This window comes from Mangifera indica, chromosome 1, assembly GCF_011075055.1.
Source record: "Mangifera indica cultivar Alphonso chromosome 1, CATAS_Mindica_2.1, whole genome shotgun sequence".
Lineage (NCBI taxonomy): Eukaryota > Viridiplantae > Streptophyta > Magnoliopsida > Sapindales > Anacardiaceae > Mangifera > Mangifera indica.
Genome location: NC_058137.1, coordinates 2485003 through 2501520, shown reverse-complemented (window position 1 = coordinate 2501520; position 16518 = coordinate 2485003). Strand labels below are relative to the sequence as shown.

At 32.5% G+C, this 16518-nt stretch overlaps 2 protein-coding genes across 2 annotated transcripts; one reads left to right on the top strand and one right to left on the bottom strand.

Annotated features, from left to right (window-relative positions):
- Nucleotides 1–2047: 2047 nt before the first annotated feature.
- Nucleotides 2048–8127, bottom strand: LOC123226234 (calcium-transporting ATPase 4, endoplasmic reticulum-type-like). The gene is made up of 8 exons (XM_044650768.1): nucleotides 6433–8127; nucleotides 5684–5756; nucleotides 5456–5577; nucleotides 4640–4921; nucleotides 4170–4547; nucleotides 3752–3861; nucleotides 3024–3252; nucleotides 2048–2833 (listed from the first exon to the last, which is right to left on the bottom strand). Exons 1-8 carry the CDS (start codon nucleotides 7846–7848, stop codon nucleotides 2252–2254), a joined length of 3192 nt encoding a protein of 1063 aa, XP_044506703.1. The 5' UTR covers nucleotides 7849–8127; the 3' UTR covers nucleotides 2048–2251.
- A 5719-nt stretch (nucleotides 8128–13846) lies between these two features.
- On the top strand, nucleotides 13847–14576 carry LOC123230318. Its single transcript, XM_044656493.1, has one exon. It carries the CDS (start codon nucleotides 14052–14054, stop codon nucleotides 14517–14519), a length of 468 nt encoding a protein of 155 aa, XP_044512428.1. The 5' UTR covers nucleotides 13847–14051; the 3' UTR covers nucleotides 14520–14576.
- Nucleotides 14577–16518: the final 1942 nt, after the last annotated feature.

Sequence of the window (16518 nt, the reverse complement as noted above, 5' to 3'; positions counted from 1 at the left end):
TTTTTAAAACAGTGAGAGAGAAAACATAATGAATTTTATATTTTTTTAATATTATTAATAAAATATTAATTTTACGTTTACCTCTTTTAACGGAAATAAACCCATAGATAAAATGTCTTTTAACGTACACACACACACACATGAGAGTGAAGTCAATAAAATTTTGTACACCTAATTGTGAGTAGCACTCAATCAACCAATCACATGATGACTAATCATTGAATTATTTAATTAGTATTCAAAATTAAATACATATAATATTACTCTTATGAAATTCAACGCAAAATGAATTTAAGTTTATTAAATAAAGGTTTTTGAAATCTTAAAATTATATATAGCCAGTTTTGAATATTCAATTGGATACATAAATAATATTTCATTATGTAAATAATAATTAATCACATTATAATAAATCATCTAGATACTTAAATGAATACTTAAAACTATGTGTATTACTCTCTTGAAATAGCTTACAAATATTTTTTCTATAAAGCTAGACCACTCTATTGAAAAATGAAAAACGATTAAATCATATAAAAAATAATAAAATTATGTATATAATTTTATATATAAATAATAATATATTATTATATAATTAAATATTATTTTATGTATAATTTAAAATTATTTAATTATATAATCATATATCATTATTTGTATATAAAATTATAGGGTAATTAATTAAAATAAGCAAAATTTTAAGCGTTTATACGTTTTTAGGCCACTCTAGAAAAGTTTTATCAAAATAAGTAAACCGTATTTTTTTTTACCCTTTTTACCTTTATGTTGAAAAACCAAGTAAAAATATTTTTTCTGAGAATGTGCGTCGGTTTATGGTGGTTACGATGGTAGCTAGAGATTTTACAGTAAAACCCTAAATATGTCAAATTATGTATATGAATATTTTTGAATGTTTCAAACGCTTAAAATGATATAGTTTCAATGTTAATAAATGTCTGGAAGTATAGTCGTTGAGAGACAAATGCGTAAAAAGTGAACAATGTCACGCAAAAGTGAACAGTGTCACACAAACTGCGCAAATCGCGCAAACACTGTTCAACTGCACAACTGCTTGCAAAATCACGCAAAAATACTGTTCACAGACTATGATATCTACTTTTGCGCAATGTGAAAAGTGTTTGCGCGGCACTGTAAATTTGCGCAGTTTGCGTGACACTGTAAATTTACGCGCTTTTGTCTCTCAACGGCTACACTTTCAAACATCCATTAACATCGAAACTACATCATTTTAAGCATTCGAAACATTCAAAAACATCCATATATATAATTCGACATATTTAGGATTTTAGTGTAAAATCTCTAACCACCATCGTAACCACTATAAACCGACGCACATTCTTAGAAAAAATATTTTTACTTGGTTTTGTCAACATAAGGGTAAAAATGTTAAAAAAATATGGTTTGCTTATTTTAGTAAAACTTTTCTAGGGTGGCCTAAAAACGTATAAACGCTTAAAATTTTACTTATTTTAATTAATTTCCCAAAATTATATATATTATTTATACCTATAAATTAGTTAGAAAAAAAAAAAAAAAGCTAGCCTAAAAATGAGTCGTTACTACTAAATTACAATGATCAAATAAACTATCATAAGCAAACGTATTTGGTGGGTATTTATATTGTTTTTCTTCCTTACCAAGTTTTGGTAGAGCCGACTAAGAATTTTGATTTGACATTTGGTTTCTTTATGAATGTGAAGTCCCCGGATCGTATAATTTTATATTGTTTTTTCTCAACCATGAACCTCATAGAAGAGAAAAGACAGACGCCGTTTAGGAGCAGACTTATAACAAAGAAAATATCATATCATATTGGCAATATATAAGCTCTTTATGCAAAGTACGTTATCATCTTTGGTTTTAGTAGGTGAAGGCTGTTCTATCATCCTTGCTTTGTTGGTACAGCTAATCTTTATTTATCCCAGGTATTAAACGTCTTCAATTCTCACCAAACAGATGCCTCATTTCCTCATTTACACGGCCTTTAGCATATCAATTAGACGGCAAAAAAATAACTGAGCTTCTGTTGATTTCCATCACTATAGTGTGGTTTGAAAGAATGTATAAAATTAGAGACCTTGTGGAAGTCCATACAATTCCTTGTTGACTGGAGAAGGGTTACAGATGGAAGCAAAATTCAAATTCACACTGCATGTTTGATGATACTATGCTAGGGCAGGCATTATCAGGCTTACTGAGCAACTTCTCCATGAAGCTGTCAAAAATTGACTCACTCTGCTTTCGATTTTGAAGATTTCCTCCTTGACGTCTGAGATCTGTTTGTATATCTCCCCACAAACTTTAGAACCTCGTCGATAATAATGACAGGGAATGAAATGACCAAAACCAAGAGCCACTCATGAAAGCTTAGAGGCACAATGCCAAAAACTTTAGCAAGGAATGGCACATACAGGACCAAGAAGTGCATACCAAATGAAACAAACGTTGCCACTAGTAGCCAAGGGTTGACCCAAGGGGGCATTGTCAAGAGGCTCCCATCCTCCGAAAGGGCATTGAGGGAGTTAAACATTTCAATGGCGACCAACACGGAGAGGGAGAGTGTCGTTGCTTTTACTTTCCCACCTTGAAAATAATCACAAGGGTTACCATTGAAGGTGAAGACCTGACTCCCGGCTGTGAAGGGTGAAACAGTAAAATTCCCCCACGATGAGCACTGACCCCAGTTGGCAAGCTGTGAATAAGTGACAAGGGTGTGGCCATCCCTGAGAAGATCAATGCCCAAGAAAGAACCATGTGTATACCAAATGATAAAAATACCAACAGTTGCTATTCCAACATAGAGCCCGATGACCTGCACGGAGAAGAGAAGTAGATAAATTGCAGGCTCTAGTAAGATATTTAATAGTGTTCCCATGTGAGAATAAGTAATACACAACTATGGAAGTTGAATGCCTAAAATATGGGAACTGATGAGAGAGTAAGCAATAACCAAATATGAAAATTAAATGCTTAAAACATGTGAACCGAAGAAGATTAAATACCATGTAGCGGAATAAAGTCCAAGCATTAATGAGAGAGTCATCACTTCTTCGAGGGGGCTTCTTCATTATGTCTTTATCCGGGGGATTGAATCCCAATGCTGTTGCAGGTGGTCCATCAGTAACAAGATTTACCCACAGAAGCTGGACAGGTATCAGGCCTTCAGGAATACCTAAAGCTGCTGTTAAAAATATGGAGGCAACCTCTCCAATATTTGAAGATATCATGTACCTGAAACAGATGTAAAGTCTCAGTTGATATAATCCATGTGTTAGTGTCTGGAAATGAATTCCAGGGGAAAAAGTAAATAATAGGAGTACAGTAATTAAAGGTCATAATCAAGGATATATAAGAAAATTTGGTTAAGGGTGCCATTCATTGTGGTTAGTTCATTACAGTCAATGGAAATAAATGAGTGAGGAAACAAAAACAAAATACTGCTTCACAGGGTTATCAAGTGGGAGTTTGAACTCTAATTTTACAACCAAATCAGTTAGAAGACCATGCATCAAAGAAAACTTCAGCCAGGAATGACATGTTATATATCATTCAACTAGCTACACCAGAACTGTTGCAATTTACTGTCTTGACACCAACATATATCATTAGTGACCATTTCACTTCAGTCTTTAATGGCTAAAACGCATTGAATATCAACTTTCAGATAAAAGCATGTATCCTTTGAATATTACTATAGAAGCTGCACGAATGAGAGATAAAAAATAAAAACCTGATAAAAGCCTTCATGTTGCTGTAAATGGATCTGCCTTCACTGACAGCAGTAACAATTGTACTAAAATTATCATCTGCCAACACCATATCAGAAGCTTCTTTTGCAACCTGAAAATAGAGAATATAAAAATTATGAGAATGAAAGGAAAGGTAACAAATAACTAATTCAAACTAACGGGTATGACCCAGTAAACATAATAATTATTAACAATATAAAATCCCTCACAATCTCTTACCCAAAGGGGATTGGTAAGATAAATACTGTTGCATGATTCCCACTGTTCCACACTTAATAAAGTATTATACCCCTGACCCAATTAAAAAAGCGACATTTTGATTGCCCTTATTTTGCTCTAGACCTCACAAACCTAATTCTTCACATATCTGTTTTATTAGAATCAGGTGCCCTTCCTTACCTCAGTTCCAGCAATGCCCATGGCGATTCCAATATCTGCCAGTTTCAGAGCAGGGGCATCATTCACTCCATCACCAGTCATGGCAACCACTTCCCCATCTTCTTTGAGCAACCTCACTATCTCTTGCTTGTGGCTTGGTTCAGCCCGAGAAAACAATAGCCCACCACTTTGTCTTAGGTGCGCTTTCTTATCATGCAGCTTCATGAACTCCTTACCAGTCAAACTTTTCAAACTAATGTCTTCGCTAGGTTCAAATACACCTATTTCACGACATATAGCTTCTGCGGTATTCTTGTTATCTCCTGTAATAACCATGACACGAATTCCAGCTGCTCTGCAGTCCTCAATTGCTTGAGAAACCTCTTCTCTTGGAGGATCCTTTTAAGAATTCAAAAAAAAAAAAAATCAGTTCATCGAACAGAAATATAACTGCATAAGTGAGCAATATTCAAACATATATGATTACTCACCCTCAATCCAACCAAGCCGACAAAAGTAAGTTTGCTCTCAATTGATGCATAGTTGGATGGATTAAGTAAAAGTGCATGAGCTGGATGATCTTCACTACCATCATAGGTTTCAAAGTCAGGGAGCTCATCCTTGTATGCAAAACCCAAGCAGCGTAATGCACCGGTTGACATTTCGTGATGGGCTTGTAAAATAATGTTCTTTGAATTATGGTCTAGTGGCACAAGAGAACCATCTAGCAACTGAATCTTTGTGCTCCTTACCAGCAAATTTTCCACAGCACCCTGACATATTAGCACTGCATCTAAGAACTTTAAAAAAATCTTTTACAACTGACAAAATAAACAGAAATCATTATCACAGAGTATATGAGAGATAAAGTAATTATTAGTGGACGAAGGAGCATTCCATTTCCCGGACTACAGAGCTCTAGATATAGGTAGATGACAAAACATTCAAAATATAGAAAAAGTTAAATTAACCGTGAAGTCCTGGGTCATAGACTATCAAGACTTGAAAGAGCCCTAATGAGTGAAACTGTTGCCAATAGAATTTAGCTTGTGTGATGGGCCAGTCATGTGACCATGTCAAAATTCCTAGAAATCCAATAAAGCAAATAAGATATCTTTTGATAAAAAAGAGCCCTCAATATTTTCTGCCTTTACTCAACCATAAAAAGGGATGAATATGTAAAACTGTGCACCATTTGGCCACTTATAAGAGTGCAAAACAGCATTTTACATCTGATTTTCAAAATCGGTATATGTTTTATAATTGAACGTCATTCATATTAGCGGGTGGAGAAAAAGAAGGAACACCTTCACCAATAATGATTTCTTCCCAAAATGAGAGTTGGCAATAACGCCCATGGACTTCCTATCACGATCAAACTCAAGAGTTGCGATACGTTTTTCATATTCACTCCATTTGCGGCAACAACCTGGGGAAACATAGAACATTAAAGCAGAGTATATGAATTTCTAAATTCAAACAGTTCAGTAGCAAAGAAAATTGATTGAAAACAGTATGTGGAGTATTTAGCATACGTAGAATGTCATCCTTAGCAATTGCTGATGCATCACTAAACCCTTCTGGAAGACCCATTTTTTCAACTAGAACCTGAAACGAAAAATGGAAGAAATAAGTCAAAATGCGGAACTCCCCATAGCAGGTTGCATCAATACTATACAATGCAGAAATTCTAAGAAGAGCAAGAAAAGCAACCAATAGGGTTAAAAAAATTCCTCTTCAAGTTGCATCCTCCAAGAAGGTAGAAGTTGAGTAAAACCCAAAAATACACAAATAAAAATAAAATAAAAAGAATCGCCAAAATAACTATAAGGGTTAGATTCAAACTGAACTCATTCAAGGTCTAGTTCAAACTCGACTTAAATGAGCCCAAAACAAGCTAATTTTATAAAAACTCGATCTAGCTTGAATTCGAGCAACTTGTCAAATTTTTCAATTAAAAATTTTAATACAAAACGATATCGTTTTGATCAATATGTATTAAAATAATATCGTTTTAATAATAAAACAGTTAAAAACTTGAGTTCAAAATGAACCGAGCCAAATTCGAATTTGACTTCCATGAGATCTGCTATTATGAAAAATATGTTTGCGCAAATCATTAAATAATACAGAAACTTTAAGAAGCAGGCACACAAATAGAAACTATAGAATAAACATCAAAAGAGCGTACTTCAGAAACGATATTATAGAATAATACAAACATCCAAAAGCATAACAGAACAAACAAAATTGAATACAAACAGTCAAAACTAGATGGTCTCACCTTCAGAGCTGCCTCAGTAGGCATCCCATGAGCAACGAATTTATGATCTGACGGTGCAATACCAGCATCATTACACACAGCAGCTATCTTGGCGATCATTTGAAGATTAGCATCCAATTGACCCGGCTTCCAATCATGTATATATCCATCATAAGGATTATATGTAGTCCCATCAACCTTAAAACTTCTCAACTCATCAACTGTACCACCCATTGCTACAAGTTTGGTCACAGCCATCTGATTGGTTGTCAAAGTACCAGTTTTATCAGAACATATCACAGTCGTACAACCCAATGTTTCAACACTCGGCAACTTTCTCACAAGCGCATTCTTTTGAGCCATTTTACGTGTACCAAGCGCTAAACAAGTGGTAATCACAGAAGGTAAACCTTCAGGAATTGCAGCCACGGCCAATGCAACAGCAATTTCAAAGTGAAACGTACATTTCTCAAATGAAAACTTGAAATTCCTAGGCCACCCGTTAACGTACTCCCAATTAAGAAAGTGCTTAATATTAATTAACCACACAAACACACATGTAATTCCAATTATTATCGTCAAAGCCTCTCCAAATTCATTCAACTTCTTCTTCAACGGCGTATCTTCTTCACTTTGCGAAGCAGCGTGTATTTGCCTATGCACTTTCCCAATTTCAGTCTCCATACCCGTCTGTGTGACCAAACACGCACAATTCCCACTCACAATTGTAGTTCCGGCAAAAAGAATACACTTTTTCCCTTGAATATCAGCATCTGGAGGAACCACTTTATTATTTTTATTAACAGCCTCACTTTCTCCAGTTAACGAACCTTGCTCAGCTCTTAAAGTTGAACTAGTCAATTCCACAATACGCATATCGGCAGGAACTTTATCACCAACCTTGAGCTCCACAATATCTCCAGGTACAAGTTCCTTAGCCGGCAGCTTATGGAGTTTACTACCGTCACGAATCACCGTAGCGTGCTCTGATTGAATCTCCATAAGAGCCTCTAAAGCTTTCTCCGCATTATTTTCTTGCCAAACACCTACAACAGCGTTAATAATCAGTATAAGGAAAATCACTAACGGCTCTACAAACGCCGTTATTCCCATCTCGCCGCCTCCTTGGCCGTCATACCAAGCCAGCACGAACGAAACAACCGCCGCCGCAAGTAAGATTCGAACTAGCGTATCGTTAAACTGCTCGAGTATTAAACTCCACACGGACGGACCTTCGTGTTTTGCTAGTTCATTCGAGCCATAAATTCTACGACGCCGTTCCACGTCCGCCGAGTTTATTCCCGATCTTCTGTCAACCTGATAGTATTTTTCACACTCTTCAACGTCTTTCGCCCAGGCAGGGAAGACATCACGATGGCCATTAGATTTGGAATTAACTGTCTCCGGCTTACCGTTTTCTTCACCTCCTTTCCCCATTTAGATCCACCGCAACCGAAAATAGGTGTTTCTCCGGGAGAAAAGTTATGTTTGTATGTTCGATGTAGAAAAAGCAATATAAAATCTGAAACTCCAAAATCAATGAAAATGGATTCTATCATGCACAGCCTCGAGGTCTGTCTCCAATCACACTTCGTTATCTTATTCTACCTTTAATAAATAATCTCCAAACCGCCTCACTTACGTCACACCATTTTTTAATCAGGATTTAAGTTTAAACTAATGGAGAGGAAGTTTCGGCGCAGCATCCTTGGAGTTGTAGTTCAAATTTTTTAAACCAGAGAAGAAGTGAAGAACTGGTAACTGCCACGGCGATGGAGACAGACGTTATTAAAATATGACAGCTGGCAGAATAAAAGGATTTGGCATTATTTCATTGGACAGTTTCTTTCGGCATGGTGTCCTATTGGTTAGGTGTATTTTTCAAGGGAGTTGTTCGTTCCCTCCTTCCCCACGTAGATAAATTAATTTAATATTGTTTTTGCACTAATTATTGTTCCAACTAGGATGTTGACTTCAATTGAGTCCTATCCTCTACAGTGATTTTCCTAGTTTGACTAAATAATGTAATTATAATTATATTTTGGGCTTCCAGTTAACAATTTCCCTCAAGTTCCTCGTAATTACTATATAGCCGTTAAGCTGTGTGATTTTCGAATTCATACATGGGCAAATAAGTAACCATTGCAAGAGTAGCAACAAATCCACTCCAATTGTCAACTTGCTATGGCAGGTAATTACATCTCAAATATGGTTACTTTATTCATATTTATCTATAATCTACAAATAAAGTAATTGCCTTATTATATTACTTTGACTTAAAATATAAAAACTTAGATATATTCCATTCTTATAATTAAAGGTGGTTATGAATTAAGCCGAATTTAAATATTTATTAATTTAAATTTGATTTAAATAAAAATAATTTAATTTAAATTTATTAAATTAATATTAAAAATTATTTAAATTTGATTAAAAAATAGTTTAATTGAAATTTATAATTTGATTTAATGTACAACTGCAATGGAAGTGATAGACCTTGACGGACAATTGAGAAGCACAAAGCATTTCAAAAAGTCGTTCAAAACAAGCAGGAAGTCGCCAAGCAGTAAGCAGATACAGCTTCTTGTCAAAGTAAGAGAAACTTATGTCTGCGTCTGTTTTCGAATTTTAGCAATGATGTGACTGCCCACAGCCTTTTTTGTTTTTTCTTTGCCTTTGATCTGCAAGACTTTGACCGACGGAGAAAGAATTTGACGCACACTGAACGGAGGAAAAATGAGCACAGAAAACAGGAAAAAGATCTGGCGCAGACGCACCTCTAAGGTAACTTCTCCAAAAGGTAAAGCATCTCATTTTTCAAATCTCGATACATTACTCGTCATTTTAGAAATTAAAGTAAGATCATAGGCGTCTGCTATTCTCTCCTCAAATAATTAAAAATTGAACTACAGGTTTAGAGAAACTGCCGAGAAGATTCCTCTTTCTTCTACACCAAGCATATTCCATTTATGTTTATAATACACATACGTACTGGTAAGAAACTCTTATTTTAAACAATCAAAGATCCACAAAATGTGCATTTCTCACTTAATTTGACCACTAAATAGTACAACTCTATTCGATGTGCTGTGTTTGATTTTTTTTTTTTTTGATAATCTGGTTGTGATTTTGTCATTCTTGATGCTTTTTCACTTTGACTATTAAACTATGTATTTTAGATAAATTAATTTCAAAATAGTCTGCCCACCGTATATTAGAGTTAAGTGTTAATGGAGCTTAAAATTAAAATGATTAGCTTTACCTAAAAGTCTAAAACTTGAATTTAGATCCCAAACTGGTCATCGTTTTGAAAGCTACGGCAAGACTGACTGACTTTTTCTGCTATTTTCCTTTATCGAGTCGCCCGTCAGGAAGTTTCACGGAATTTTCTGAATGAATTAAAAAAATAAAAGTCAAGAGCGGTTGGGGAATGGTTGATGATGCATCTATTATAAATATATAAATAAATACATATAATTAAATATTATTTTATTATTAATTTAAAATTATTTAATTATATAATAATATATATTAATTATATATTTAAAATAAATATACATAATTTTATTATTCATGATTTTTGTTTATTTATAGGTAATATCCTATAATCAATTTATCATGTTCCCAAAACTAGAATATTATGTAACTAGGAATATAATTACTATAACAGCAAGAGTCTTCTTTTTTTTTTTTTTTTTTTTTTTGGGATCATTTGATTGTAAATTAAGTAGTAATTGTTCCAATCTTGTTATTCTTGGTGGATTTTACTGGGTTAAGGAAGCCCTTTATAATAGATATTTTATGACCAATTTTATATTTTAGAAATATTTAACTATTCTGCTTCAATTAGTATGATTTTTACAAATTTGTAAATGCTACTAATACTTGCTTAAATTAACAAAATCTATCAATACTTTATCATATATAAGGTATTTATGTAAATACTGGGTTGCCTCGCTCGCAAGAAATGTGAAATAGTTAAGCCAAAACGGTGCGTTTCTGATCCCCAGAGAAAATGCTTGAACGTGGCCATAACTTAGACTGTCGCTGTCGGTTGTTGTTGCCTCTAATTTAAGTTTCCAAGGTGTCAAAGCATATACTTCAAATTTCAAACACGTAAAGTGACGCCATATCATCAAAACCGCAAAACCAATTCATTACTGGCGGCTTGATGGGGCTTGTGATTTTTAAATAAAAGACATAAATGAGTAAAGTCAAATTTAAATTTGTTGATTCATAAGATCAAATGAAATTGATATATAGAGACAGGGAAATAGGCAAAAGAAGTTGGCAGTTGAATTGGAGGTACAGTACAAGGACGGCCGTAGAGATTTTAAGTTTCGTGTCTGAGACAAAGAGAAATTTCACTATCAACTTGAACAAAATTCTGTCGCCCCGAATGAAGCGGACGGTTCCACCAGATCACACAGGGCCCAAAATGTTTCTGCATATTTAGTGACAAACTAAAATAAAATCTCTTTTTAAGATTTTGATATTATTTATTTATTTATTTATTTTTTTTGAAAAAAGACACTGGATGGTCTGGATTTAATGATGGATCCATATACACGCGAAGAGAGGTAAATGTTAAGCCCCTTTTTGGGCTGAAAGCCTATAAATATAGAGTGATGTATGTGGCCTTCATAATACTCTATTTAGCCCGTAATTCATGTTAGTTTATTTTAATTCCAAAATTGCCCTTGTCTTTATTTTATTTTATTTTAATTAACATTTCACATATGAAACTTACATAATTCAAGCATAGAGGGAGATGTAGTCAATAAGAAATGAAGAATTCAATTAATTTTCTTAATATTGTACATAAAAGTATTGACCAATTTCGCGGATATTCTTAACTAGGTTTTTATTTTTTGGGACTAGCTCTATTTGAGTTTGAGGACACTTGTTAGCATAAGCTTAAGATGTGATATTGATACAAAATTATGAACTTTATATTATGAGAATTAAGGGTATTCTAGTCAAATCATTTCATCTCTATTAATTTTCAAGATTATCCATATCTATTTCTATTATATAGGTGTTCTATTATTTTGATTGTTGCAAATGAACCTAATTAGGAAAAAAAAAATCAATAGAAGGGCAATTTTAATGGTAATTGTCTTTAAGTGGGCAAGTTATTTGCCCACCATAAGTGAGTCATTATAACATTGTTAATTCTTACTGGGGTTCTAAATTTATCATCATTTTATAAGACTTTTTTTTTTTATGATTTATTATAATTATTTGAAAGCTTATTAAGCAGGTGTATAATTCATTCTGAATGTTGATTTCTAATTAATTTCTTATATTTAAGAATGATAAATTTATATATACAAAAAATGAGCACAATCAATGACACATCATCATGTAATTGACTGTTATTTTATCTATAATTTTAAACTATTTTATCACATTATAATATGTCATTAGTTATACATATTATTTGTGTATATAGTATTATTTATTTAGGAAACTTACTAATTGCCTCTTCACATAGTAAGGGAAAATAAGGGAAATTTAAGACCCATAAGATCACATATATTGTGATAATTCAGTTCAGTGGAACCAATATCATACGGTGATTGATGATCCAGTTTGAATGAGATTTTTTATTAAAAATATACATATATTATATAGTGCTGGGGTGGTATATTAATTAAAATAATGAGAGGGGAAATTCATGGTGGGTTCAATTATAAGCAACAATTATTCAGTATAATCTGGTTCATAAATATACAAATATAGCACTGCTGTAAAAGTTGCCTCTCTCCGATGTGCTAAGTAATCCAATAATATTAATTAAATATAACACACCTAGCTAGCTAACTTATAATAACACTTCTTCACCCTCTATTTAATTTTAATAATTATGGAAGCCAACTTGTGGAAATGCTTGGTAGGTTTAATCATTAAATCCCCAGGCCCAAAGATTCAAGAAACTATTTGAAGTGTGACTGACTCCATATGCACACTTCAATTTCAATAACACCTAGGCTAGGGAGCTTTGTTAAGAGATTATCACATCTAAATTAAATCAAAATTATCAAGATAATTTCTATTTATTATAAATTTATATTAAATTTTTAAAAAATATAGAAAATAATATTTTAAAAAAATATTAGCAATAAAGTAAAACTTTAAAAAATTAATTTCGTAATTTGATTATATAAAAAAAAAACTTAATATTAGAAAATATTAAAAAAATCTAATAAATAAATATTTAACATAATACAAATTAATTTAACCAAATACAATATCAATGCAATAATATTTTAAGGGTATTTAAATAAAATAACATTTTAATATTTTTTTACTAATATCAACTAAATGCAGTATTTTATAAATATAATAATAATTTATATTACTAGTCTTTCAACTAATTTATTTCTATAATAATATTTTATTTTTTTAAATAAAAGATTATTCAAAATAAATGCACCCCTTTAGTTGCTTGATGACCCTAGTGAGATATATTTCAAATTACGTTATTCTCTCTAAATTAATTACTTTGAAATCTTTTAAATTTGAGATTCGATTTCCATATATTTGACAAATATTTTTTTCCAAATTATTTTGAAATTATAAAAATACTTAAGATAGAATATTTCTTAAAATTCATGTAGCACAAGTATATTCATTGATATATATATATATATATATATATATATTAAAATTTTAAATAAAAATTTAGCTGAAAAAATTTTGACATTGAAATAAATTGATGAGAATTTCTCCAAAATAATGATGTTATATTCTTTTACAGGGAAAACCTTTAAGGGGCGTTTGGTTGGGGAATTTTAAGATTACCTTGATAATCTATCTTTTTGGTTTGTCAGTAATAAAATATTACAGTAATCTTCTATTATCAATGTTGACGTGACAAGTAATATAGATGGTAATCTGATTACCACCTTTACCTTAAGTATTTAAAGATTATTGGGGTAATCTTGAGTTTATTATAATTATATTATTATTTATTAATTTTTTTAGATAAAAATAAATTTATTTTTAATTAATATGATAAATAATATAAAAAATATTTAAAAATAATTATATTTAAGAGCATTTAAATAAAATAATTTACTAGTAATCTTTCATTACCTTTAATCAAACACAATAATTATTTATACCTATTAAATTTTATCAAACATAGTAATCATTTATACCCAGTAATCTTTTAAGTACTCTATTTTCAAGGTAATCTTTCTATTTTGGTAATAAAATATTACCCAAACTAAATGCCCCTTAATTTATTAGAGAAGATAAAAATTTTTCAATGAACAAGCCATCCAAACACATTCCATCACAGCCATTATGAAATGACCTATATACCCTTTGAATTCGAACAATTTCAATGATAAAACACTTTACTCAAGGCTAATTTCGTCATAAAAAGTAGGTTTTCGTTTAGACTGTCTACTCATCCAAATTCTCGCCAAACACAGCACATCACCCCCCCTGCTAAAAACACAGTGATGGCTAATTATTCCGAATCATAATCCCACTAAAAAAATTCCACTTTCTCTCCGTTTCCACGAATCTTTTCTTCCAATCTAAGCCTCCGATTCAGTTTAAAAACCCTAATTCCCATTTCAATTCCCTGATCATCTCCCGCAAAAACCGCTTCTCGAACCAATAATATGACTTCCGTTTGCATATCCAGCTGTGTAAACGACGCACGTGACCCGCGCGTTCCGGTCCGCGCCACCTACGTCAATCTCTACAAGTGGCCGGAGTCTGACGCCGAGTTCGTCCGATCAGTTACGTCGAGGTCTAACGTGCGCCGAGGGGTGCATGTGTATGGCCACCCTAGGGTTGTTGACAGCATCTCGTGCAGGCAGATGTACCTGAGAAGCTACCAATTCTCGCGAGATGATAGTAAGGAGACGGAGAATGAGAAGACGGCCATGTGTTTTGGGAGAGTGAAGGAGAAAGACAAAGAGAAAGAGAAGGATAATAAGAACGGAAGGATGACGAGTAAAAGAAAGGAGAAGGAACGACGTCGTAGAAGGGTTAAGTGTATGAGGAAATTCTCATGGAATGCATTGTATAAGCTTTTTCACAGGTTGCTGTCTTGTGGTGCTAGCATAGATGTCGCTGATCGTTGATTTCTTCAACATTTTCATGAGTTTAAAATAATCTGGTTTCTGGGTTATTTATTTTTAAGAAAATTATTGGTGTTCTTCTTTTCTTTTTTATTCATAATGTATTTCTTTTTGCAACGGGTTTCAACCAATCACACCAAATACGTACAAATTCCATGTCTAACTCTATAAAAATTCATTAAAATTCTTTTTTTTAGTAAAATCAGAGATAGAACCCAAAATTAAAAAAGAAAATAAATCGAGTTAAGGTTCCATAAAATCATAATTTAGAATCTTTTGAAGTTCATCCGGAGTCTCAGAAAACATAAAAAAAGTATTTGCAGAAGTAAAATTCTTTCTTGCAATCCAATTAGCAGCATAATTTGTTTGTATGTTAGTAGTAAGACTGATATTATAGAAATAGTGTCAACCGTTTCCTTACAATCAGACTCTATCTGAAGATTTGATAGATGATACATTCAAACAAACAGAGATTTTAATATGTTTTGATGAATGTCGAACTTATTATTTTACAGTGGGGATCCTACGTCCTTTTGACACTCAAACTGCCACTAATTAGCCGGCAATAGAGTTTATGGAAATCTTCATAAAATTTATTTATTTTGACCAAGTATAATTAAGTTAGCTATTGTAGCATATTTATTTTTGGCAGGTGTGTGATTTATCGATAAGTTAATCATGTTTAAATAAGATTAATTGTGAATTAACAGTGACGATTAGCCTCCAGAATATATTTTCTTTCGGTGCTTTTTGGCTTCTGGTGAAAGTGACAATGGAAAAAGAATGTGGTAAAATATGCATTGGATTCTGTTTATATACTTACCAAATATGTTGAATTTGTTTCGTTGACTAGCTACAGATAATAAAAAGGATGCCGTGAAACGAGGAAGGTTGATTAGGTTGAAGAAAAATATCTGTCTCACTGGAAAGCCTATAGTTTCAGTGATAAATATTTTGAGTGACAAAAATAAAATATTTAAATTATATTTTAATTTACAAAAAATAATATTTATAGGGTTGGATACTGAACCGATCTTTAAAACTCAAGATTTTACCTGTTTAATAAAATCAGTTTAATTTAAAAAAGATAATTTAGTTTGAGAAATTTCTGGTTATAAAAGAAAAAAGAATGCCAATGACCTTGCCGCTACAGAAATTTGAATAGCTGTTTTGCTATCAAAGTTTCACGAAACACTCTAACTTTGAGTTTTAATTTACCACTCACAAACGAGTTAAAATGGCGACTTGTAGTGGAGATTCATTGCTTTCAATTCATCATAGAGAGACTGTGATGACAATGACAATTCCAGGCCAGAAAAAAAAAACAGAAAAAAAAAAAGAGAAAAAAGAAGAGATAAGGTATAATCATAACAGTCACCAAAGGCAAGGGCTTTCCTGAAGGAAACTTTAGTTTTAAGGGAACCCAATTACTTATTTTCCCTGGTGAAATTTGATTACTCTTGTGGGGCAAATGAATCGACAACTTACATATATGGTGCCATAAGAAAGAAATGCAATCATCATTTATATAAAATTTATTCAAGCTTATAATGATGTTGCCATCTTTTCTGCTACTATCCAGATTTTACAGGTTCCATTATTTTTCCAAGATAAGAACACCATTATTAGGAATCCATCAGGCTCAAAAAGTTGCCAAGTTTCCCCACCTCTTTTAACAGTAGTCTTCATTTCACTGGAAGCAAAACCATGCATGTACAGACCAGTGTTTATTTCCTGAAGGGTGTTGCTTGACAGATCATTTGCTTAAAGGAAAATAAAAGGGAACTGAATTCTACAAACTAATAAAAGAAAGGAAGGACCAAGTTTGCATTAATTGTTTGCAAAAGCAGAAACAGCCCATATAATCCAATTGCAATTTGCGAAAGGTACAAGACAAATTAATGTTGACTTAATACATTCCATGTCTTGCATGGCTCGCATTACAGTTGCATTGCAAATGTTGCTGCATTTAACGATGGATATCACCTGTTTCATAGCACCT